This window comes from Trachemys scripta, chromosome 1 (assembly GCF_013100865.1).
Source record: "Trachemys scripta elegans isolate TJP31775 chromosome 1, CAS_Tse_1.0, whole genome shotgun sequence".
Lineage (NCBI taxonomy): Eukaryota > Metazoa > Chordata > Testudines > Emydidae > Trachemys > Trachemys scripta.
This window is the reverse complement of record NC_048298.1, coordinates 251,885,695-251,911,448: the sequence shown is the minus strand read 5'-3', so window position 1 is coordinate 251,911,448 and position 25,754 is coordinate 251,885,695. Positions and strand designations below refer to the sequence as shown.

At 41.0% G+C, this 25,754-nt stretch overlaps 1 protein-coding gene across 1 annotated transcript in view; it reads right to left on the bottom strand.

Annotated features, from left to right (window-relative positions):
* The window catches only part of UGGT2 (UDP-glucose glycoprotein glucosyltransferase 2), a 272,650-nt gene that overhangs the window by 27,205 nt on the left and 219,691 nt on the right, over positions 1-25,754 (bottom strand). The window contains exons 29-35 of the mRNA XM_034758248.1: positions 22,359-22,444; positions 19,727-19,811; positions 17,099-17,184; positions 7,790-7,885; positions 4,414-4,498; positions 2,768-2,950; positions 1,179-1,339 (exon numbers count right to left, since the gene is read on the bottom strand). Coding sequence (XP_034614139.1) covers positions 1,179-1,339; positions 2,768-2,950; positions 4,414-4,498; positions 7,790-7,885; positions 17,099-17,184; positions 19,727-19,811; positions 22,359-22,444 — 782 coding nt within the window. The remainder of the gene's footprint in view (positions 1-1,178; positions 1,340-2,767; positions 2,951-4,413; positions 4,499-7,789; positions 7,886-17,098; positions 17,185-19,726; positions 19,812-22,358; positions 22,445-25,754) is intronic.

The window sequence follows — 25,754 nt, the reverse complement described above, 5'->3', positions numbered from 1 at the left end:
GGTCTGTCTCATCTAACGCGGGGGTTCCGTTCCGCGGTTAGCGCGTAAAGCGAAAACCGCGTATAGTCAAAATTACATTGAGTTGAATGGCGGGTGGAATCGCCCGAACTACAAGTACAGTATTAAAATTGTTAGTTTTCTTTTTTGTTTTGTTTTTGCCGACCGCATAAAGCTGAAATTGTGCGTAAGATGCGGCAGACTTGTGCTCCAATACATCTGTTAGTCTATAAGGTGCCATAGAACTCTTTGTTGCTTTCTACAGATCCAGACTAACACAGCTACCCCTCTGATACTGAACTGGTGAAGTCACTAGCTAAGCACCGGAAACCAGAGTTTGCTGAAGTGCTTAATCAGCTTTTGACAGCAGCAGCCTATTCCGCAGACACAAAACATATTTTCTTCATTTGGACAAATTCATTCAAAGCTGAGAAATCGATTGGGATTTGAAAAAGCAGGAAAACTGGTCTCTCTCTTCCAGTCTATGAATAAAAATGAGGATGGAGGGGATGAGAGCCACTAGTTTGAAAAGTCTGAAGGACAGTCTAAGTAACTTAGGAGACTGTTGTCTCATTTTCAAGAGATTCAGGCAAGAAGGAACTTAAGCTTCACTCACTTTCAGTTAGGGATTGTTGAAATTTTTCCCAGGATAACCTGAAATAATCAGTTTAATTTACTGACTACAGTGAATCCCTCTGTTTAATAAATTATTTAGTTGTATATATGTAACATGTTTTGATATATCATTCACCATTTTCTAACATACTAAAAATGTACAGTTAATAAGAATCTGAAAGTATTAAGCTATATAATTGCTTAAATAAATGCATACCATCCTAAGTAGCAAAAGATGTACCAAATGTAGTGTAAAGGTTCTATTTAGCTGTAAATCAAAATGTTTTAATGGTTATATCGACCAATGACAATGCACCTTTCTTTAGAAAATAACTGAAGTACAAATGAAAAAGTTGATTAAAATTGATTATTTAAATCAAAGCTTTCCACTTAAGTGATTTAAATCATGATTTAAATCAATACACCTTGCATGAATTTTATGCTTTATTTCTGTCTCTCTCCGGATATCTTACACTATTTGATTGTTATTGAATGCCTTACTGACAAAAGACCAAAATTTTCAACATTTCTACAAATAGTCCAAAAATATAAATTAATGTTCCGACCTTATGTGGTATTTCCTTCTTCCAAGATGTGATGCCCAATACCCTGATTTCCAGAAACGGTACCCATCCATTTCTGTGCGACTGTCACAAAAGGGGACATATCCATAGGGAGCTCCATTTAGATCTATATCTCTAAGTTCTTTGAGGTCACTTCTCACAATCTAAACAAGAGAAAAACAGGAAACACTTCTTTTTTGTAGTTTAATGTTGTTTTGCCCCCTTATATATAGTCCAAATGCCAACTGTACTCCCACAGATTTTTGACAGAAATGAGTCTAGTCTGTTAGTCTAACAGTCTGTTAGAACATGTTTATCTAGTTATTGCTTGGGCAAAATGCATACTTTTTCTTTATTATTGCGGTAGGGTCAGCCTCTGCAGCACACCTCTGTGGCCTGCTTCCAAGTTGGGTCTGATAACTGACCCCAACCACCTGATCCCTAGTCAATCAGGATCAGCTGGAGGCGGTTGGAGGAGATGAGCGATCACAGGCTGAACCCTACCCTTCTTAAAGGGCCAGTCAGCCTGGGACAGGATATTATGTACAGCTTCAGTTGATCATATTTGGGCTTGGAAGGATTAGATTTTTATTGGCAAATGTCAGTAAACATCAATTTCACCATACACATACAAACTAATGAGAACATATTTCCATCGATAATAATTGAAACTTACAGATAGGAAAAATAAGAAAAATGCTACTTGAGAACTTAAGAGTTTGATTTAAAGATATTTACTTTATATATTTTGACCTGTGATATTGACAATGTGTTTAACAGTTGTAAAAAATTTAACTTTTTGAATCAGTGTCTACTATCATTAAATAATTGTCTGATACACCCTATTAATTTCCTGCAACTTCAAAACTTTAAATCAACAAAAATTAAAAAATGCTTAAAACCCATAATTTTGCACAAATAGGCAAAAAGTTAAAACAAAAATATATAGATGTCAAAATTATAAAAATTGAATTCTGCCAAGCCTGATCATATTTAATACCTAAAAGAAATAATAAGTAAAAAGCATCATCTTCGATTTATAGACCAACATTTTTGGATGCCCAAGCTGACACACCTCAAAGAGGCATGATTTCCAAAAAGTGACAAGCACCTCCATTCTGAAAATCAGGACCTGTTAGGTATGTCAGTTTCGCCACCCAAAAATTATGGCACCCAAATCATTAGTCACCTTTGCAAATCTAGCCCATATAATATCCTTACCTTTCAGAAAGGTTCTGAAGATGCTTTACAAACAGTATCTATTCAGCACCAAGACACTTACAAAAAGTATCCTGGGATTTTTAATGACCACTTGATCAAAACTTCAGCATCACATCCATTTGAGACAGCACAATGGCTCCAAGTCTATGGTGTGAAGGTATTACTTCATTAATGAGTAAAAAGGGCTGCATACTGAATTTTGGACACCACATCATGCAGCACCTTCAGTAATGCTTAGTGATGGCCAATCCAGATATTGAGACCTGATGAGATCAATATCTGAGACAGAATATCTACAGTGATGGTAAGGGTTGACATGAACCAATGCAAAACCCTGCTTTCAGATGTATTTTTCTAAAATTGTTTCTTACCTGGTCGGCGTCAACAAATATTATTTTGTACACAGCCAGTGGAAAAAGAACATCCAGAAAAAGAATTTTGTAACCCCAGATAATTCTTTGCTTTTCAGTCTGTTGATGAAGCCAGCGGGGCCACTTATACTGTACTAGTTCATACTGGAATCCATATTCTTTGGCCATGTGAGGAATAATCTCCTAGAAATGGAAAAAGAAAAAAAAAAGAAAAACTTTATGCATTGCAGTATGCACAGAGGTTAAGTGACTTGTGATAGGTCACACAGCAAAGCTGGCATTGTTGATACCCAAACCCATAACTCCTAAGTCCCATTTCTATAAGTTAACCAACAGACAATGCTCTTTTAATTATAACCATTCTTATAATGTTGTCTCTATCTTATATATATTCTCCCCCTCCCCTGCATTACATTCCCTTTTTTTAATGCCCCCAACTGATTTTTTTTTTATCTTTTAGAGTCAGGACATACTTATTAACACCACAATTATGCCCGAAAATGTTTTATACATGGAGTCTGATGCAAAATGAAATTAACTACAATGACAGTTGATGCACTTAACGTGTTTCAGCTGCTCTGACAATTTCCATAATTCTAGTGGTATTCCCAACTATATGTATTTTTCTTAAACTGATATAATCTGTAAGAATCCAAGAAACTTTTAAAATATACCCATTCTACCTTGGTTTCGGAAGAAAAAAAAGATCTTATATAATGGCTGCTTAAAAACTTTGATATTAAGGTTTCCATAATGTAATTATTTTCGTGATTTTTAAAATCCATTCTAATTATAAAACATATGATAGTCAGTAAAAGCAACAATGCATTGCTATTCATTTTACTACTTGTGGCAGAGCTCTGACCTTGTCCCGGTGGATCCTGCGCTTTTAGGCGGTATATGCTAGCCTCAGTGGCTCACTGTGACCCGCCACATAGCCCTTCTCTCTCTAGGGCCAGGGTTACAGTCTACTGAGCCCTTTTCATCATAAGTCAGCAAGGAGGTTGGTGAGAGAATTCCCACAGTCTCTGTTGTCCCTAGGGGTTTGTTTTAGAACAGTTTAGCCTCCTGTCCTGACAGGGGCCTGACTTCCCCTCCCAAGAGGTGTTCCTGTAGTGGTGGGTTGGGGGGGAACCCGGGCCCACCCTCTACTCCAGGTTCCCGCCCAGGGACCCTAATGGTAGCAGCTGTTGGCAGCCAACCCTTCATTGCCAGAGTTGCTACATTTCCCTGGGCCACTTCCCCACAGCTCTCCTGCTTCTCCCTTCTTCACCCTTACCTTAGGGCTCCCTTATCAATAATTTGAGGGTGTCTTCATTAACCAGCCCTTCAGCCGCACTTCCTCTCCCTTGGCTCTCCTCTGCCTGACTGGAGTGAGCTCTTTTTATAGTATCAGTGGGGCCTTAATTAGAGTCAGGTGGTCACATTAGCTTAATGGCCTCACCTGACTCTTTGCAGGTTAATTGGAGTCAGGTGTTCTCATTAGCCTGGAGCTGCCCTGCTCTGATCAGTCAGGGAACAGTAAACTGTTAATCCAGTGGGCAGTATATCTGCCTTCTGCTATTCTGCTGTACCCAACTGGTCTGGGTCTATCACATACTCTTATTAACAATGCAAGCACAATGAAAGACGGACATGACACTTACCTTAAATGTAGGAGAAAGATAATTTTTCAGAAACCAAAATTTAACAGGTGTCTTGGTATGACGCAGAACGGAAAGCATCATAATTCTGTGGAACGAAAAGTCTATAATAAATAAATAAATATATTCAGGAAATCACATTTCAACCATAACATCAAAAGGGATTTTATAGTTTTAAGACCCATTATATATTAGAAATAAAAACTTGTAGCAAACCTGATTCTATTTATGATTCTTGCTAACACAGTTTAAGCAAGGTTTGACTTCCATGATCATAAACTGCATACTGGCATAGATTTTTCTAGACCGCTTTTAGACAGCTAAGTACTAGCTGTCTAATACCACACTAGCCAAACTGTATTTAAACCACATTAGAAGGAACAGTGTTTAAATAAACATGGGTTTACTAACAGGTTCTACCCTAAGGTACATACATATGTGACTGAAATGGAGCTGCTCTGTAATAATTCAAATACTGTATGTTAACTTGGTTATTGGGATGTTTACTGTACGACTGTATTGGTTTAGTTTAATAGGGACTGTAAGAAAAAATAAGCAGGAAGGAGACAGAATGGCTCAAGATAAGTCACTCTTCACCAAACATTGACAGTGTAAGGGACAGTGCCAGGGCAGAAAAAGGCCTAGCAAAGCAGGAAATCAAAAGAACGGTGGCAGGTTTAAAAGCAATATTCTCAAGAGAGACAGAAGCGTTGCTTGGGGAAACAAGACTGAGGTACATGACAGCCTGCCAGAGGAGTCTGAAGAAATTGGTCCTGCCTAGGTTAGTATCAGAGGATGGTATGCCTCTTGGTAAGAAAGACATGGGTATAAACGGTTTTCTCTAAATGCTTTGTCCCTCCTGCAAAAGAAATACTTTTATTTTAAGAAAGCTGTTTTGAATCATTGTAGTTCACTGGTTACAGATTTTGGGAGGGAAGAACTGCAGGTGTCCAAGCTCAGTCAGATCTGCTAGGTAAGAACAGTTGATCCACAAAGTACTGCAGCCCTGGGACTAGTCTGAGGGCTTGTGCACACCACTTACATCAGTATAACTTATGTTGCTCCAGGATGTGAATAAGCCACCCTCTTAAACAACGGAAGTTACACCAACTTAACTGCAGGTGTGGATAAAGCTATGTTGGCAGGAGAGCTTCTCCTGCTGACATAGCTACTGCCTCTTGTGGAGTTGGCTTTATTATGCTGACTGGAGAGCTCTCAGCATGAGCATTTTCACCATCAGACACACTACAGCAGTGCAGCTGCATTGGTGCAGCTACGCTGCTGTATTGCTTCTAGTGTCGACTAGCCCTAAGAGTGGGAGAATTACAGAATTCCATTCTGTAGGGATGCACTCAGAGAGAGGATACAGCATAGACAATGGCAATAATGGAGAAAGGTAAATAATGGTGTCCCCCAGAGATCTGTACTGGGCCCTATTTAACATATTCATAAACGATCTGGAAAAATGGGTAAACAGTGAGGTGGCAAAATTTGCAGATAATACAAAACTACTCAAGATAGTTAAGTCCCAGGCAGACTGTGACGAGCTACAAAAGGATCTCACAAAACTGGGTGACTGGGCAACAATATGGCAGATGTAATTTAATGTTGATAAATGCAAAGTAATGCACACTGGAAAACATAATCCTAACTATACATATACAATGATGGGGTCTAAATTAGTTGTTACCACTCAAGAAAGAGATCTTGGAGTCATTGTGGATAGTTCTCTGAAATTATCCACTAAATGTGCAGTGGCAGTCAAAAAAGCAAACAGAATGTTGGGAATCATCAAGAAAGGGATATATAAGACAGAATATACCATATTGCCTCTATATAAATCCATGGTACGCCCACACCTTGAATACTGCATGCAGATGTGGTCGCCCCATCTCAAAAAAGATATATTGGAATTGGAAAAGGTTCAGAAAAGGGCAACAAAAATGATTAGGGGAATAGAACAGCTTCCGTATGAGGAGAGAATAAGAAGACTGGGACTTTTCAGCTTGGAAAAGAGTGGGGATATGATAGAGGGGGGATATGATAGAGGTCTATAAAATTATGAGTGGCAGGGCCTGCTTTAAGAAGTTCGGGGCCCGATTCAAATAGTTTCGACGGGGCCTCGGCAGGGATGACTCACCCGGTAGCACTCCGGGTCTTCGCTCCGGGTCTTCCGTGGCACGGTCAGACCTGCGGCCGAAATGCCACCGAAGATCCAGAGTGAGTGAAGGACCCGCCACTGAAATGCCGCCGAAGACCTGGAGCGCTGCCGGGTGAGTAAAAATTAAAAAGGTGCCTAAGTTAGGCGCTTTTCTTTAGGGAGCGGGGCTCTCTTAGGCGCGGGGCCCGATTCGGGAGAATCGGCCTAAAGCCAACCCTGATGAGTGGTTTAGAGAAAGTAAATAAGGAAGTGTTATTTACTCCTTCTCATAATACAAGAACAAGGGGCCACCAAATGAAATTAAGAGGTAGCAGGTTTAAAACAAACAAGAAAGTATTTTTTCACACAACACACTGTCAACCTCTGGAACTCCTTACCAGAGGGTGTTGTGAAGGCCAATACTATAATGGGGTTCAAAAGGGAGCTAGATAGATACATGGAAGATAGGTCCATCAATGGCTATTAGCCAGGATGGGCAGGAATGATGTCTCTAGCCTCTGTTTGCCAGAAGCTGGGATTGGGTGACAGGGGATGGATCACTTGATGATAACCTGTCTGTTCATTCCCTTTGGGGCACCTGCCATTGGCCACTGCCAGAGGACAGGATACTGGGCTTGATGGACCTTTGGTCTGACCCAGAATGGCTGTTCTTATGTTAATCTTGGTCAATTGTTTCAAAAAATCTGTGAACAAAAGCAGACTAAGCAGTCTGACACAAAACAATATAATGATTCCCTTAAAACAATTATGATTTATCAGATCATTAACCTGTGGATACAGTAGTATTAGTATATATAGGGAATGGGCCATCACATGATAGTATGTAGATTTTGGGGCAAATTCAGCCACTATCTAAACAGATGTGACTCCAATGAAGTTGTGGAGTTACTTTGCATACACTAAGGCTGATTTTGGCCTTTTGGTGTTCATATTTATCACATACATTGATGCACGGCATTAAAAAAGGATTTTCTTTAAAAGAGAAAGATATAATATTCTTGAACACACATACATTGGATCAATTAGATCTCTAGTATAATTCAATAGTTGAACCAAAAATAAATTTGATCCTTCCTGTGTACATTTTTTCTATGCCATGTTATTATTCTTACTGTTTTCTTAAAAAGAATAGCCATACTTCCTAAAAACTTTAACTTGTTGATGAACTTTTAGAATATTCCCATTAAATTCCTAAGTTTTCCTTTTTGCTTAAATTACCTTAAAAAGCGTTCATATAAATGGCCTGAAGCAACCGAAAAAATATTTAGAACACCATTTTTCTTCTCTTTTTCTTCTGTTTGAAGATCTGAAAAACTTAAAAATAAATATCTGTTATAGGCTCTGTAACTAGGGAGAAGGACAAAGACTATAAAAGCCACCCAAAAAACTACATTAATAGCAGGGTTATATATTGACAGAATCGTAAGTAACAGTTTCTATACAAACTCAACTCTGCCCCCATCTTTTGCATATGCATCACAATACAGTCTTTAAAATTACATGACCACATTCTATTTTTCCAAAAGGCCCAGTGAATTTTATATTCACTGCACAGTGAATGAGACAGAGTGAGTGTGAATGAGTAATATTTGTTTTTATAATCATTGTTCAGTGAGTGTACCACAGCCGCATTCACTAACCATCATTCATCCAGTCTCCTGGAAGTTCAAATGTGCTCTCCGTTAAAGCTTTTCAAATTTGTATGTATTGTCAAATTACAAGTGAAAATTGCAAACAGAACATTGCCAAGGATAAGATACAAATCTACAGGACCACCGTCTTAGTCTCTACACTACCATATCCACTATGCACCATATACTTGCATTCTGAATGATGAAGACAGGAGTGGGGATGTCCTGTAGAAAGTATAGGCTATGATCATATAATTAGTATTATAAGAGATGCTAACAAAAGGGTAAAATTAAGGTTCAAAGATTCACAGAGTTTAAGACCAGAAGGGACCAACAGATTGAGTCTGACCTCCTACATATTACAGGCAGTTACATTTCACTCAGTTGCCTACATAATAAGTGTAATAACTTATGTCTGACTAAAACATATCTTCCAGAAAGGCATCTAGTTTTGATTTGAAGACACAAAGAGATGGAGAATCCACCACTTCCCTTAGTAGTTTGTTCCAGGGGTTAATCACTCTGTCAAAAATTTCAAATATGAATTTGTCTGGCTTCAGCTTCCAGCTATTGGTTTTTGTTATACCTTTTTTCATTAGATTAAAGAGCTCTTTTGTACCTAGTATTTTCTCTGTATGAAAATACTTATACACTATAATCAAATCATCTTTCAATCTTTTTTTTTGATAAGCTAAGCAGGTTGAACTCTAAATCTCTCATTAAAAGGCATTTTCTCCAGCATTTGAATAATTTTTGTGGCTCTTTTCTGCACCGTCTCCAATTTGTGCAGTCTAGATGAAAATGTCTAAATAGAACTAAAAAGGAAAAAAAAAACAGTTATGGAAAAAATTATTTAGAATGTAGATCCACAATGAGCTTTCATCTAAGGAATATAGCAGGGGAAATACCCATGATAATTTCCCTCTCAGATTTCTGCTGGGAGGAACTTAACCCAATTAACACAACAGAAGGACTCCTCATTTCCAGTTCCCAACTCCACCCCAGGCTGGAGCAGCTGACAGTAGCTATTACATGGAAATTCCTTCTGAGCCCCCTGTGATGTTATATAAATCAAATATAACCATGTAAATAATTGTTGCAACCACTGTTATACAATTGCAACAAATCTTATATGAAGTATGTCATGTAAGGTGTCAATGGAAAAATTATGATTGATTATCCTATTTGTATGCATGTATCATTTTTGTGTCGGAAGTTGTGAATATTGACTATATATCTATGTTTCATATGTGTTTGCTCCTGGGTAACACCCACAAAGGTAGTTTACATCTGATCTAGCCAGCACATTGTGAATGGACTATTCAAGTTGACGGCCCACCAATGAACACAATGAGCCCTGGAAGAAGCTTATCCCCACCTGATGGACATTCCTGTGGACGTTTTAGCCAGAATAATGGGTTCTGGGCCCAGCTATGACACTATGAAGCATGCAAGGGCATGTGACAAGCTCATCTGACGCTGGACTCCATCTTGTGCCTGTACTTTTCCACAAACTGTGCTGGGGACTTTGCTTGGGACAATGAGTTTCCCTCCACATGGGAGAAGCTATAAAAGGCCCTCGAAACATCTCCATTTTGCCTCTTTCCTGCTCTGATCTCTGGACTATGGACTTTAACTAACAGGAGCATTACAACCAATGCACTGAGGACCTTACAATCTTTTGGATGTTACCAGAGACATTATAAGTCAGCAGTTTATGTCATCACTGCTTCAAACCTGACACAAGAACTCTACAATTGTTGTACATACTTGATTCCTTTGACCATGTTAACTCTCTCCTCTTTCTTTTCTCTTACAAATAAATCTTTAGATATTAGATACTAAAAGATTGGCAAAAGCATGATTATGTAAGATCTGAGTTATATATTGACCTGGGTATGTGGCTGGTCCTTCGGGATGAGAAGAACCCTTTGGTTGATAAAACTGGTTTTAAAAACCACTTATCATTAAGTCTAGCATGGCAAACGTCTCTCCCTTTTATCATGTCCTTTCTTCCCTCTTGGCTTTGCCCCCGCCCCCACTTCAGAGGTGAGCATTACCTCATCGTAGTCCCAAACTGACCAAGGGAAGGGGGCAAGTATCAGAGGGGCAGCCCGTGTTAGTCTGGATCTGTAAAAAGCAACAGAGAGTCCTTTGGCACCTTTAAGACTAACAGATGTATTGGAGCATAAGCTTTCGTGGGTGAATGCCCACTTCGTCAGATGCAAGGGAAGGGGGGTGAGAGTCCAACAGATCCTTTGTTGCTGCCTAGGCCAGTGTCCTTTGCTCCTGTGAGGCTGGGCTAGGTTTGTCCCATACATGCCCTGATGAGGTGTGAACTGCCCCTCTGCTCCTCTAGAGTTTTGCCTGGGCTTCTGCTCCTGGAGAGTTTTTGCCTGGGCTTGTTTTAAGCCACGAGGACACATTTTCAGCCTCATAACTATATATACATGAAATTACAACCTATAATGTTACTATAATAACAATGCTCAGTGCATCATAACCCTTCCGAAGACACCCGACATGACAAACTTTGCATTGGATACACAATCATATTATAAGGATGAACATGGGGGTGCAGAGTGTTCCCCCGAGGTACAGAGTGTCACAGTGTCCCTATGGGTTTTCCACTTGAGGTGACTCCAAAGCAATAGCAAAAAGAGGAGAGGCTTTGGAGCTGGAGCCAGTACAGAAGGACTGTCATGGCAACAGCAGCTTTTGATTTAGAGGCACATACCAGAATGCAGTGTTTGAAAAAAATGCATTGATATCCAGGTTGCCGCTTTGCAAATTTCAGCAGTTGGCACATTTTTTTTAATAGTGCCAGGGAGTTAGTTTGGGATTTTGTAGAATGAGCTATTCAAGGAGGCTGAACATTAGCAGCCTGGTAACAAGCCAGAAATCCACTTTGAAAGTCTTTGTGTAGAGATCATGGATCCTTTAAATCTGGTCACAACTGAGATAAAGAGTCCAGAAGACTTTCTAAACAGTCCAAATAGAAGGCTAATGCCCTTCTAATATTGGTGTCGCATTGGGGGGAAAAACACAGGAAGGTGGATAACATGGTTAATGTGGAAATCAGAGAATATTTTAGGTAAAAACTTGGGACATGGGAATAATGATACCTTATTTCTGAAGAGAACTGCAAACGGGTGAGGGGAACTCACCTATTAATGATCCTAGTTTCCTGACTACACAAGCAGAAAAGATGGCCACTGAGAATGCAGTTTTCATAGATAAGTGCAGCAGAGAAGACTTAACTAGTGGCTCAACATGAGATGAACAAAGACTGAGAATCCTAGCACAGGGGAATGAAAGGCTGTAATAGCTGTCAAATAAAAACTCTGACTGAACTCATGTAAAGATCTGATTTCTTTAAATCCAACAAGCAATCAACAACAGCAAAGAGGGAAGAGTACACCAGTTGTGAAATGTCTTCCAGCTTTGAAGATAAGTATTTCGTATAGACATCTTTCTGTGGTTTAGTAGGATCTCTTGTATCTCTGTCACACAGGAAACCTCTACCCCTGAGAACCACTGAAAACCCAAGCTCTGTGTTGGAGGATGGCCAAGTCCAGATAATGTTCAACTGGAATCCTGAGACAGTGGGTGGGAAATGGTCAATGCTGCAACACTGCAAATGAAGTGAGGTGAATCAGGTAAGGGTACCAGACTTGCCTTGGACAAGTTGATGCAACTAGAATGACTCTAGCTTTGACTTATTTCGTTCAACATCCATTAGAATTAACAGTATCAGAGAATGTGCACAGAGAAAGTCCCTCATCCAAGAATGAGCAAGGTGTCTTCCAAGGACTGATGATCCAGATGCCCCATCAACCTGAATTTCTTGCACTGTCTGTTGGCAGTAGTTGCAAAGAGATCCATTTTCAGAAACCCACAAAGCCAGGAAAATCTGTTTGAGAATCCAAGGATCCAATTCCCATTTGTAATCCTAGGAGAAATGTTTGGTCAGATCACCTGCCATGATGTTCTGCATGCCAGAGAGGTTAAGAGAATACACTACTTCCATAGTTTTATTGTTTCAGCACAAAGAGAGAGGAATCTTGCTTCTCCATGATGATTTACGTAGAACATGCAGGCTATGTTATCTGGCATAACTTTGCTCAGTTAAGGGAAGAAAGTGGATACAGGTGTTCCTGACTGCTCTTAATTCTAGGAGGCTGATGTGTAAGAGAGACTCTTGAGGCAACCATTTGCCTTGGATGAAGCATCCCCCAAGGTGAGCTCCCCATCCCATAAGTGACGCATCTGAAGTTGTGATAATAGGAGGAGGAGGTTAGGTGAAAGGAAATCATTCATGCACTCTGGACAGGTCTTTGCACCAGCTATGTGAGTGTATCACTCGACAAGGGACAGATACCAACTTGTCTAGACTATGTTTATTTAGGATACATACTATTCTGAGACAACTCTGGAAGCAGCAAAGATACAGCCCGGTGTGTTGTGTTATGAAAGATGAAAGTACAAGCTGCCATATGACCCAGCAGTTGGAGGCAACTTCTTGCTGTTGTCTGGGGCCTTATTTGAATCTTGGCAATAAGGCTAGTCAGTGTTGTAAATCTGTCCACAGGGAGGTAAGCTCTACACGTTACAGTATCCAGAGACGATCCTATGAAGTCTATCTGTTCAACTGGAATCAAAATGGACTTTTTGATACTGAACTGAAGTTCTAAGCTGCAGATAAGGACATGGCTGGCTGTATTGCAGCGAGGACTTTGATATACAACCAGCCCTTTAATAGCCAATTGTTGAGATAGAGGAAGATGATTATTCCCTGCCAACCAGGTAAGTGGCTACTATTACCAGGACTTTGGAAAATACTCCTGGGGCAGATGAGAGGTCAAAAGAGAGTATTTGATACATGAAGTGGTGCTGGCCATCTTTGAAATTAAGAAACCTCTTAAGAGGGAGTGATAGCCATACATGATCTGAAGATCGAGGATTGCAAACCAATCCACAGAATCTAATGATAGAATTATAGCTATGATCCTGAATATCTGATTTCACGAAGGTGTTTTGAAGTATGAGATCTAAAACTGATCTTCATCCACCATTCTTTTTTGGAACCAGAAAATACTTGGAATAAAATCCCTTCCCCTCTGTGCTGGACTGGAACTGATTCTACAGCCTCTATGCTTAGAAGAGAGGTAAATGTTTGTGAGAAGAGTCTCTGAGGAGGGATGGGGACAGGAGTGGGATTAGGGGATGGAGGTGAAATGGATGGAGTTGCTTGGTTTTATAATCTTCAAAACCCATTTGTCATATGTACTTTGTTCCCATGAAGCTCAAAAATGGAAGACACTGTCTCCAAAGGGAGGGAGGTGAGTAGTGTGGTATAGCTGAAGATTTCCAAAGTGGGGATGTTCTGGACCTTTGACCACACCATCAAAATTGACATTTAGATGAGATGGGGGGGGGGGGGGGGGGCTGGGTGATGGCAATGGTTGCATTATCAGGCCTTTTCTTTTGATATCTCGGTCTCTTAGGTTGTTCAGCCGGTCTATGAATGTCGGAGAACTGGAACAGATGGCATCTCTGTGTTGGGATCTACTCAATTTTTTATTTGCAGGTGTGTATATACTGACAGACCTGAGTGTGGCCTTCAAATCCTTTACAGTGTGCATGGATTAATCAGTGGACTCACTGAAAAGTTTCAGTCTGTCAAAAGAAGGTCTTCTATGGTATTTTGGACCTTCCTAGAAAATTTCAACTGCTTCAGCCAAGACGTTCGATGCAGGACAGCAGCAGAGATGGAAAGAGCTTCAGTGTCAGCTACCTCTACAGAGGCTCACAACCAAGTGCTTGCTAAGAGATGACTCAGTTATGAACTCAGCCTGGAACTATTCCTAACGTTCCGGGGAAGATGATTAATAAAAGTGTTGAGTTTATTGTAGTTGGTGTGCCATCTTTGCCATCAGAGCTGATAATTCACTATTCTAAACTGGAGGGTTATGGAAGAGTAGTTTTTACATCCAGCAAGGTTGAAGGGCTTCTGGTCTTTATCATATGATATGAGTTAGTATGCTGTTAGTGTTGCCTACTATGCTTACTAACAGCCTCTACAACTAAACAGTTGGGAGGAGGGTGTGAAAATAAAAACTTGTAATTTTTTCTGGAACATAGTACTTTGTATTTGCTTGCATACATTGTAGTTGTTTGTGTCAGACTCCAGCTAGTTTTGGCATGATGCAGTGGAGCCTCATTTACTGGTAAAGCTACAGAACCAGAGGGTGTACTGTGGAGGATGTCCAAGAACTTAAGTTGAGACACTTGCATCTTCTTCAGTGGGATCTGAAGCGAGTCAGCAATCTCTTTCATCAGCTCCTGAAACTGTTTAAAATCATCAGTGTAAGAGGGCAGAGATAGTATCACAGCCTTATCTGGTGGAGATTAAAGTGGACAAGGAGGTGACACCACAAGCTAATCTATTGCTCCTCAAAAGACTTCTCTTCTGGTTGGGGCTCTTGAGGAGGGAGAGATGGAGCAGGAGACTGCCTTTTATGATGATCTTCAAGGAATAGCTAGGAGCCCTTGACATTTGCTGATGACAGGCTACCACCAGTAACAATACAGCCATTGTGGGGAACCATAAGGTAGTGCGGGAGGACTCCAGTGCTGCTCATACCAGTGAGAAGGGGCTAAAGATTGTCTTGCCCATGGGGCTTCTTTCTCAGGTAAGATGTCTAGAAAAATGTCTCTATGGTGGTATGTAGGGAATCCCTGCACAGAAATCTAGGAATCCGAAGAAGAGTCTTCAGCATAGTCTAGAGAAGGAGCAGACACTGAAGGCAAGAATGGTTGTCCATATAGTGCTGATGGTATCAGAGAAAGGTAAGGTCTCTGAGACCCTGCAGAGCTCATCATCAACAATTGTTTGATAACCATTGAAAAAAAGGAAACTATTGCACCTCAGACACTGACAAGTCCTTGGAGAATCTAAGCTCCTGCGATACCAGGTAAATCTCCACCAGGACTGGATGAGGCTCCAGATTAACTGGTGTCGGTACTGAGGATGTTGACAGTAGTATCTTGTGCAGCCAATGGTCCTGGTACTGTGGATGATGCCCTCAGAAATACCGATGTTGCAGCCTGGGTCTGCAGAGGTGGTGATGAAAGTTACAGATTTTCTAGAGTGTTTAGAGTCTCTGCTGGAGCAGTCATGCTTGGAGGGTACCACAGACAACTTCAGTACTGAGGTTTGCATGGTATCACGGGTGCTTTGAGGACCTCAAAATCTTCAGAGAGCTCCTGGTACCAGAGAGAGCTTCCTGGAACCTGAAGTCGCCAAAACAGTCATTCTTGATGGTGACCAAACCTTTTTGAATTAGGCTCTCTATAAGGAGGTCCAGCACTCCCTCCCCATTGGACCTCTACTGGTACCTCTGTGTTCTTATCCCACAAAGATCTAGGTATGGAGGTTGAAGGGGCACTGTGCTCACTTGGAAGCCAATGTTCCAGGTCTGTGTCTGTGGGCTGTATTTGGGCCTCGATCTGAGGGTGGTCAGAGGGAAAGCTCCATCATGAGGAGCCTAAATTTAATCTCTTGTTTTTTTTCAAAATCTGCTTTTAAAAGAAGAGTAGATCTTGCATTTGGCTGGAATGTGGGTGTTTCCCAGATAGTGGATACACCAAGAATGTCCGTCGCTCACTGGTATAGATTCCCAGGCAGCGTTTGAATCATGAGTATTCTGGCACGCCAGGTTGATGACAACCCCCAAAGCAAACCCTTCAGAAAGGGGGGTTGATGGGGAAAGGGAATATAAATCAGAAAACCTCCAATTAACTAAAGAAGTACGATTATCGAAAGAATTAAATAAACTGAACTGGAACTAAGACCTTGAGGCTAAGCTAGAGCAAAGCTGAAATGGGCATGCTAGATGCTCCACCTCACGCTGTCGAGCAGTTGAGAAGAAACCAGGTGAGGTTCACCTGCGCAGTTCTTGGTACCGGGCATGAGGATAGCTAGAGCACATGCATGGGGCAAATGGGCACTGCTACCGAAAAATCTCTGATCAAAAGGTACAAGAGGAATATATGCACCTGCAATGGAGCACCCATAGAGACATTACTCAAAGAAGAATTCTGAATTACTTACATCCTTGTTTTTGGACTTTGCACTTTCAATTTGAGAAAAGCATAGATAATATTATTGAAAAATAATACATTCCTCAGAGTAGATTAATACAATCACAATTGTATCTAAAACATCTAAAATGTATTTTAAAATATCTTAAATATATGCTTTGGGAATTATTTGGGGGAAGTTCTATGGCTTGAGTTATACAGGAGGTTAGACTAGATGATCACACTGGTCCATTCTGGCCTATGAATCACTATATAACTGTAAAACAAATCCAAATTATTTAAATTCAAGCTTTAATATATACCTGGATGAAAAAAATATAGAAACACTCAGTTTTCACAAATTTTGTCTGCTAACAGACATATTATTGCCATATCATAGTCTGCTTTAGGAATTCAATTTGATACGAGTACCGTATTAACAGCTGATTTTTTAATTTCTTTTCCCTAACCCCGATTCCCATAATAAGATTGAGTCTATGCCATAAGGTGGTAGAATGCATATTGGTGGAGCAAACTGGCTGGAGCATCTGGAAAAGGGAATGAAGGGATGAACAAGGAAACAAAATAACTAACAAAATGTTTACCTAATATCACCAAGAATATTTGTTTCTATGCTCATCTCTCTTGTCTATTTGAATTATAAACTCTTTGGGGGTATGGCCTGTCTTTTCTTACGTGTTTGTACAGTCCCTGTCACATTTTGGGAGCTACCACACTAAAAATAATAAACTAATAATTATTATAATCATGCTGTATTGGCACGATCCAAGTGGAAACAAACATCAGTTACCTTGTAATGGATTCCCATGATCCTTTTTCTTCTGTAACCTCAACACTAAGGAGATCTTCACCAATTTTATCAGGTTTTTTTTGTACCTAGTCATTAAAAAAAGTAGCATTCATGTAATTTGGGAGGTTAGCTAGTAAATACAGTAGCTGTAAAATGGACCTCTTGGCCAGATGAACACGTGTCCTAGTTTTCTAATTCAGCAAGTTAATGTTTTAACTGTTTGAAATTACACTGTAACAACATCATTTCATACTATTCAAATGTAAGTATTTTGTACACAGTGTAGACTTAATCAGTCCTGTCCACCTGGATCTTGAACTTTTTTTCCATACTAGCATATATTCTACAATGTTATATATATATACACACATTTCTCTGATTCAGTCCTCTTCCTTTCTTAGATATAACAACAAGGAGTCCTTGTGGCACCTTAGAGACTAACAAATTTATTTGGGCATAAGCTTTTGTGGGCTATAACCCACTTCATCAGATGCATCAGTTTCAACGAGAAACTGCAGAACTGAAATTAATTTGCAAACTTGACACCATCAAATTAGGCCTGAATAAAGACTGGGAGTGGCTGGGTCACTACAAAAAATAATTTCCTCTCTGTTGATACTCACACCTTCTTGTCAACTGTTGGGAATGGGCCACATCCACTATGATTGAATTGGCCTTGTTAGCACTACAAATGTTTTTACTGATAGAGACTAACATGGCTACCCCTCTGAAACCTTTCTTAGATATGTGACCCGTCCTTTCCATGTACTTCATAAAATTTGCTCCAGGCATGCCAGGGAATAGTAACTGATTATGCAACAACTGATTATGCAAGATCATATGGGGATTCACATCCTCAAATCAAAGAGCAGGCTTAAGCACTCTGTGTTTGTATATGTAAAGAGTAACTAATAATACACAAAACTAGTGCCGTCTCCTTTCCATCTTTGCTCATAAAAGCTAGGCTATCAGTATGTGACACAGACCATAGTTAGGGGAAATATGCTGTTGCACTGCCCTTAGAGCAGCCCATGGGGGAGATTGTGATTCAGTGAATCACAAGCTCCCTCTTGGTCTCCCCACTGCTTTGGAGAAGGAGAAAACTGTGACAGATTTGTACCTGTCATAGTGTATGCTCCTCAACGCTCCTTATACCCCCTCTATTCTCTTGTGCCAAAGTCCAAGATTGGCCATGCCATTCAATTGAATTTGCTAGATGGCCTCACTCTCTGAACTTATAGGCATAACATATCTGCAACCCACATAAGTTTTTCAAACACTAAAAGTGTTTGTATGTATGTAATTCTACCCAAATTAATTTAGATTTTTTTTGTATTGTCAAGCTAATGTTATTAGCTTTGTGTCAGTACTGAATCAGTAAAAACCTGTGTTTTTTTAGTTTCTTCACAGCAAGTTTCTCTGAAGATATATCCTAGGTCTGATTTATGATAGCCAAGACTGCAGCCTAATTTAAATTAGATACTATCTGCCACGTTTGATACAACTCTACTTATTTAAATTACTTGGTTACAACAGATAAGGGGACACTAACTTTCCAATTATATCATTTACCTAATTTTGACCCAGATTGTGTATGGAGGCTGAACATGTGAATCTCTTTGTATCTGCATGGTACAGGGTGGGGTCAGCTGCCTGTATGGCATTTTATCCCATTTCCCTCTGATCCTGGAAGCTTACATCCATGGGACTGGGGAGGAAACTCAGAGGAAACATGTATTGTTGCCTCTGCCCTGTAGCTCTGTACCTTTCTCACACTCTGAAGGTCCAAAACTGGGACACACTGTATGAAGAAGACCCAAAAGAAGAAACTAAAAAAATAATAATGCCAGAAAGGTGGGATTCCTTACTCCTTTACAATAGGTAACTCTTCACATAACTTCACTTTCATTATTCTTTATTTCTGATGTAATTTGCAACTACAGAAGCAAAGGGACACCAAATTTTTATGGAATGCAGGTAATTCTGGGACTAAAATGAGTGATATCCTTCAAAATGATGGAAGTTGAAAGGCATGCCTGTGAGGAATGCAAAGTAAAATTAAAAGAGCCAGCATCAGAGATGGAAAAATACTGTAGCAGCTCCAACAGAGCAAAGATATTGGAAATGATAAGGGGATTGGGGTGGAGGGGAGGCAGAGCTGGTGCAGGTGGCTCTGGTTTCCAGTTGACTATAAGGGATCTATTGGTTGTGGGAGCTAAGCCCTCTTGTTTCATTCACCAGGGAGACCAGTCTTGCACCTTCAGAGATGAAAGAATTCATAGGAAATTACATAAGGGAAAACTCAATCTTTCCAGTCACATACACAGGATTTTTCTGTGTAAGGGACAACTTGGGACTTAGACTGAATAGTATAATTTTATTATAAATACTATTGAAAAAAATTACTCTTTCATAAAAGTACCATGATATGGTATATTTTATGGCAATGCAAAAAACAAGCAACAAATTAATTGATGGCATGAATCCACGCATCTGCGGATTTAGTTATCAAAAATCTGAATAGTACAGTCTGACTTTTATCTTGCTATTAAACATAGCCCAAGGCACCTGAGCATTATTAATATGTTTAAAGAAATGATGCACACACAAAATTATCTGCTTACATACTTTGACTTTGAGAATTTTGCTCTTGAAGTTGTTTAATACCACAATAACATCTTCCAGGTGGACTGGAGAATCTGCTCCTTCATGGCTATGAGAAAAAACAACAACAGATATACAAAAGTATACACTCCTTAAAATGTTACATATATTGAGTTTTATTTTTATTTTAGAACTGTTTACATTTGCTGAAGCTAAAAATGTCTGTGTACAGTATGTCCTGCACTAGTTTTCTGATGTCGGAACCTTTCTCAATTTTTCTTTTTCATGGTGCTTAACAGGAATCTCCATACAGTTATAATAAACTGAACGATAGGTTCTTTCACAATAATTGTGCATCATCACTGCATAACACAAGAGCGTCCTCATGACCACGTAAGACTTTGTATTTTCAAATACCAACATTTTCTTTGAAAAGAAGACTGTAAAATGACATATCTTGCCAAACTGAATACCTGAATGTTGAATTTTTATTCCCTTGACTACTATAGAAAAACCTACAAGTTACACTACTTGAAGATTCTTCAGTCATATGAGGATTTAAAACAAAACCTGTATTACATAAATGGGGATATTTATTGAGGTTTAAAGGAATTTCCAGTTTTATTAAGTACTAGGATTAAATATATGATGAAAAATATTAAAAACTATTTTTTGTTAGGTTAGGGACTAGTATCACTGCTTCTTATTAAATGTTGCTCAACACTTCCCTGTAATGGGGCGCACAAGAATTGGTTACTCACTTTATGCAGTAATGGCAGTTCTTCAAGATGTGTCCCTCTATGGGTGCTCCACTATAAGTGCACTTGAGCCCTGTGCATCTTTGATGAGAGATTTTTCATAGTGATGTCCATTTGGCCCGCACATGCATGTTACTCCACCTCATGCTCCAGGCAGTTACTATATAGCACTATACAGACTAACTGTCCTCAGTTCCTTCTCTACCGCAAAGCCCCATGACAGGGAACTCTGAAGCAGAGGGGAGGAGGGTGGGTAGTGGAGCACCCATAGGGACACATATCTTGAAGAACTTCAGTTACTGCACAGAGTGAGTAACCATTTCTTCTTCAAGTAGTGTTCTTATGTGACTACTGAGCAGTTTCCCTTTAAAGAGGAGGGGGCTTTGAGTCTAGTCCAGTATGGAAGAAAGTACCAGCTGAGCCAAACACCGTATTGGAAGCAGAGTCACAGATTATTGCACAGTGTTCGGCGAATGTATGCTTAGAAGTCCAAGTTGCAACTTTGCCGAAACCCCCGCCCCACCCCGAGCGCCGGGCCGCCGAAACCCCCTACCCCGAGCGCTGGGCCGGGCCGCCCAAACCCCCGCTCCCCTCCCCCCGAGCCGCGCCGGGCCACCCAAACCCCCGCCGCGCTGCTCAAACCCCTGTCACCCACCGCACCGCACCGCCCAAACCCCGAGCACCGTGCCGGGCCAACCTCCACCCCCCCCAGCGCCGCGCCGCTGAAACAAAAACAAACAAAAAACCTCGAGCGCTGCCCCACCGAACCAAAAAAACAAAAAACCCCGAGCACCCCCCGCCATCCCAAGATTGGCCGCCCCTTCCCAGGTGCCGCCCCAAGCACGTGCTTGGTCAGCTGCTGCCTGGAGCCGGCCCTGATTCTGGTGGATGACCTGACCTCTATTCTTTATTATTGTGGTGCCTAGGAGTCCCAGTCCCTCATTGGACCAGGATCCCATTGTGCTAGGTGCTGTATAAACCCAGAACAAAAAGATAGTCTCTGCCCCCAATAATTTACACTTACTGAAAATACAGAGGAGGATAAAGAAACTGAGCCAACTAGTAAAAACATGCTGAAAGAAATCAGTCCTTCCAGACCAGGTAAACTATAAGCTTCAGTGACTCCACTGGATGAGATTTTAGAATGGATGATATAAGAAAAAAATTTTATGAATAGAAAAAAACACCAAATCAGTCTGAAATGAAGGTACAAACTCTATCTTCATCCCTCAGTGTCTATCACTCCTCAGAACACAGTCCCGATTAAAAACTGGAGATGTAAGCAGATTTACTAAAAAAACAAACATGATATTGCAACATACATGTTTCTGGCATGCCAGCCAGGAAGAGAAAACTGGGACTTGTAGCATTTATGGAAAAGATATTATCCAAGTTGCTTAACATAAATAGAGATTTAGTGTAATGACACTGAAATATTATCATGAATACAAGAATGTGGGCTGGCTTCATTATCCTCCGTCCCTATTTTCTCACGACTAGTTCCCAATTAACTAATGAAATTCAGGCTCAGCCTAATGAGGATTTTAAGTCTTTGCAAAATGTTACCTCATCCTCCCCACTCTGTGTGGCTAAGCAGTAAAACCTTTAGGTAGTTTGCTCTACTTTTTGGAAAAACCATTTGCTTGAAGAGAAACTCTCACTGATTCTCAACCTTTTAATTTCACCCATTCACACTTCTTTTTCTCCACTGCATTTGCTAATCAGTATTATCATCATTGCTAGCTTTTTGTTCTTATTTGTGTATTGGTTTTGCTTGTTTTCCTTCAGTAAATTCCGTATTTTTGCAAAGACTGTGATACTTTTTTTTTTTTTTTTTTTTTACAAAATAGGTTTGTAAGTTACAACTGTGTTTGCTCAAAAATTAGGTTACTACTTACCCAAATATGTGGTAGATGTCTTCCGATCTTCCTTTGCGTAATCTCAGTGTCCACGCACCTGGATTTGCTTTCAACTGAAAATATCCCTGTGAGCAAAAAGAAACAGTAGCACAGTCTGGTTTTATCAAAACTTTGGAAATGACCACCTTCACATGTAAACACTGATTCTCCAGCATTCAGCACTGTCTGTCATCAAGGCTACTACACATTGTCAGCTGCAATTCTAGCCCTGAAATCAGTACTACGGGAATGCAGTAAAGTGCCTTCTCCTCTTTATGTTCACATCCACAAGCTCTTAGTGATAAGGAGATTTGTTCCTACCTGAATATGGAATTTATATAAAGAATTTTTTTTTCCTTTATGCCGCTTTTCCTGGTGAGGGTCCTGGTGGCAGCAGAGAGAGTAGGCAGGACCAGACCTCCTTTTCCTCCGCAGGTTCCAGATCCTCCTGGGGGATTCCCCGGCGTTCTCAGGCCAGCCGGGAGATATAATACCTCCAGTGTGTCCTGGGTCGGCCTCAGGGCCTCCGCCCATGGAACGTGCCCAGTAGAGTTCCAATGGGGAAGCCTTCCAGGGGGCATCCTTATCAGGTGCCTGAACCACCATAACTGGCTCTTCTCGATCCGGAGGAGTAGCGACTCTATTCCGAGGCCCTCCCGAATAGCCAAGCTCCTCACCCTGTCTTGAAGAGTATGCCCAGCCATCCTGTGGAGAAACCTCATTTCCACTGCTTGTCCCCACGGTCTTGTCCTTTCGGTCATTACCCAAGGTTCATGACCATAAATGTGGATGGGGATGTAGAGCAACTTGTAAACCTCGTCCAAGAATTCAGCTCCCACTTCACCACCACGGATCGGAACAGCCCCCACATCACCCCCACACCAATCTGCTGGTTGATCTCACGCTCCCACTTGCCATCACTCATGAACAAGACAAATAGGTACTTAAACTCATCCACTAAGGACAGCTACTCCCCTCTCACCTGGCGAGAGCAGTCCACTTTCTTCCAAGAAAGGAACATGACCTCTGATTTGGAGGTGCTGATTCTCAACCCAGCCACTTCACACTCAGCAGCAAAACATTCAAGTGAGCGTCGGAGATTTCAGTGTGAAGAAGCAAGAAGGACATCATCATCTGCAAACCGCTGGGATGCCACCTCCGAGTCCCCATACTGGATGCACTCCACAGCTCAGCTGCACCTTGATATCCTGTCCATGAAAATCACGAACAGTAGTGGGGACGAGACCCACCCTTTGGGGAGTTCAATGCCCACCTTGAACAAACTCAACTTAATACCAAGAATACGAATGCAACTCTCACTCCAAGAACAGAGAGACCGGATAGCATGAAAAAGCAGCACCGGCACCTCATACTCCCACGGCACTTCCCACAAGGCATCTCAGGGAATGCAGTCATATTCCTTCTCCAGGTCTACAAAATAAAGGTAAACCGGATTAGCAAATTCCCACAACCACTTGAGTATCTACGAGAGAGCAAAGAGCTGATCCGTTGTTCCATGGCCAGGACTGAATCCACATTGTTCCTCCTGAATCTGAGGTTCTACTAATGGGTGTAACCTTCTCTCTAGCATAGGCTTGGTATAGGCTTTGCTGGGGAGGCTGAGGAGTGTGATCCCCCTATAGTTGGAACACACCCTTTGGTCTCCTTTCTTAAAGATTGGGACCACCACCCTGGTTTGCCAGTCCAGAGGTACTGTACCCACCTTCCACGCAACATTGAAGAGGCGTGTTAACCACGACACTCCAACATTATACAGTGCTTTCAACATCTCTGGGCGAATCTCATCCACAGTTGCTGCCTTACCTCTATGAAGGCACTTTACCAGTGTATCGAGCTCAGCATCAGAAATAGATCCGATCTCACTGGAGGTTTCTGGCGCTGCCTCCTGGAAGGGGGACATGTCCATTGGGTTGAGGAGTTCCTCGAAGTGCTCCCTCCACTTCTCGACAATCTCCTCTGTTGAGGTAAGCGTTTCACCACCCTTGCTGAGTATAGCCTGGGCAACGTTCCACTGATTCCTCCTAAAGCAACGAGGGGTTTGCCAGAACACCTTTGAGGCTGTCCAGTAGTCATTCTCCATGGTCTCTCCAAACTCCTTCCAAGCGTGGGCTTTTGCTTCAGCAACCGCCACAGCCGCAGTCCTCTTAACAGTTGGTACCTCTCAGCTGTATCAGGAGTCCGGTTCATGAGCATTGCTCAGAAGGCCTCCTTCTTCGACTTGACAGCTTCCCTCACCACTGGAGTCCATCAACAGGTCCTAGGGTTGCCACCATGACAGGAACCAACTGCCTTCAGGCCACAGCTTTTTGTGGCTGCCTCAACGATTGAGGCCCTGAATAATGGTCCACTCGGACTCAATGTCCAAGACCTCACCCAGAATGCAGGAGAAGTTCTTCTGGAGGTGGGATTTGAAGTCTTTCTGCACCTCCACCAGATATTCCCAGGTGACTTGCACTGATCATTTGGGCCTCCTGTGTCTATTTGGCCGGCATCCCATGTGTCAGATCCAACTCATCACCAAGTGGTGATCAGCTGCCAGCTCTGCCCTTCTCTTCACTCTTCACTCATACGGCCTTAGGTCCAACGAGATGACTAATTTTTTCCGTTTCTTTCATTTGGGTAAAAAGTACATACGATCCCTCATGCCCATCTACCTAAACCACTTTGAATGGTGGTAATCCTACTATATAAATCTAGTCCCAAATATTTGAGTGAATAATACCATGCCAATCAAACAAAATAAAAATTATTAATGTTTAAGTGCTTCACTTTTTTTTCTAAATATTAAAAAAAGAGTTAGGTTCCACACACCCAAAAACCTCTTTGGTAGCAGGGAAAACAATAAGTAGCACCTTCTGATTATATTTTAATATTGACACACTGCTGGCTGCCATTAAACCTTAGACTTCTGCTAATAGTTAAGGAAACGTAGAAGACTATCCAGGTTACTTAACCATTAACTGGAATTCTTTGAATATATCACTTTCACAGATCCACATTACTGGGATTGAATATCAAGTCAAATGAACACAAAACTGTAAAAAGCAGTTAGTTCACAATGGAGAACCTTGCAGAGACTGCATCTATAAAAGGAGAAATGATGGTCCTATTCTTTAAATTCTGTTCAGAACCAGCACTCCAAAGACAAAAAGAGAGGGTAGTAGAGTTTGAATCTCAGAAGACAATATTCTCAGAGAACTACAATTACTAGTAAGTAAGCAATCTAGTTTTCTCTCCTACAGAAATCGGTCCTACAAATACCCAGTCATGAGCCTTGTCTATACTAAAAAAAAAAAACACACAACACAAAATTGTGGCTAATAATAATATATAATGCCACCATGTGACCTGCACCTGCTCTGAGAAAATCCAAAC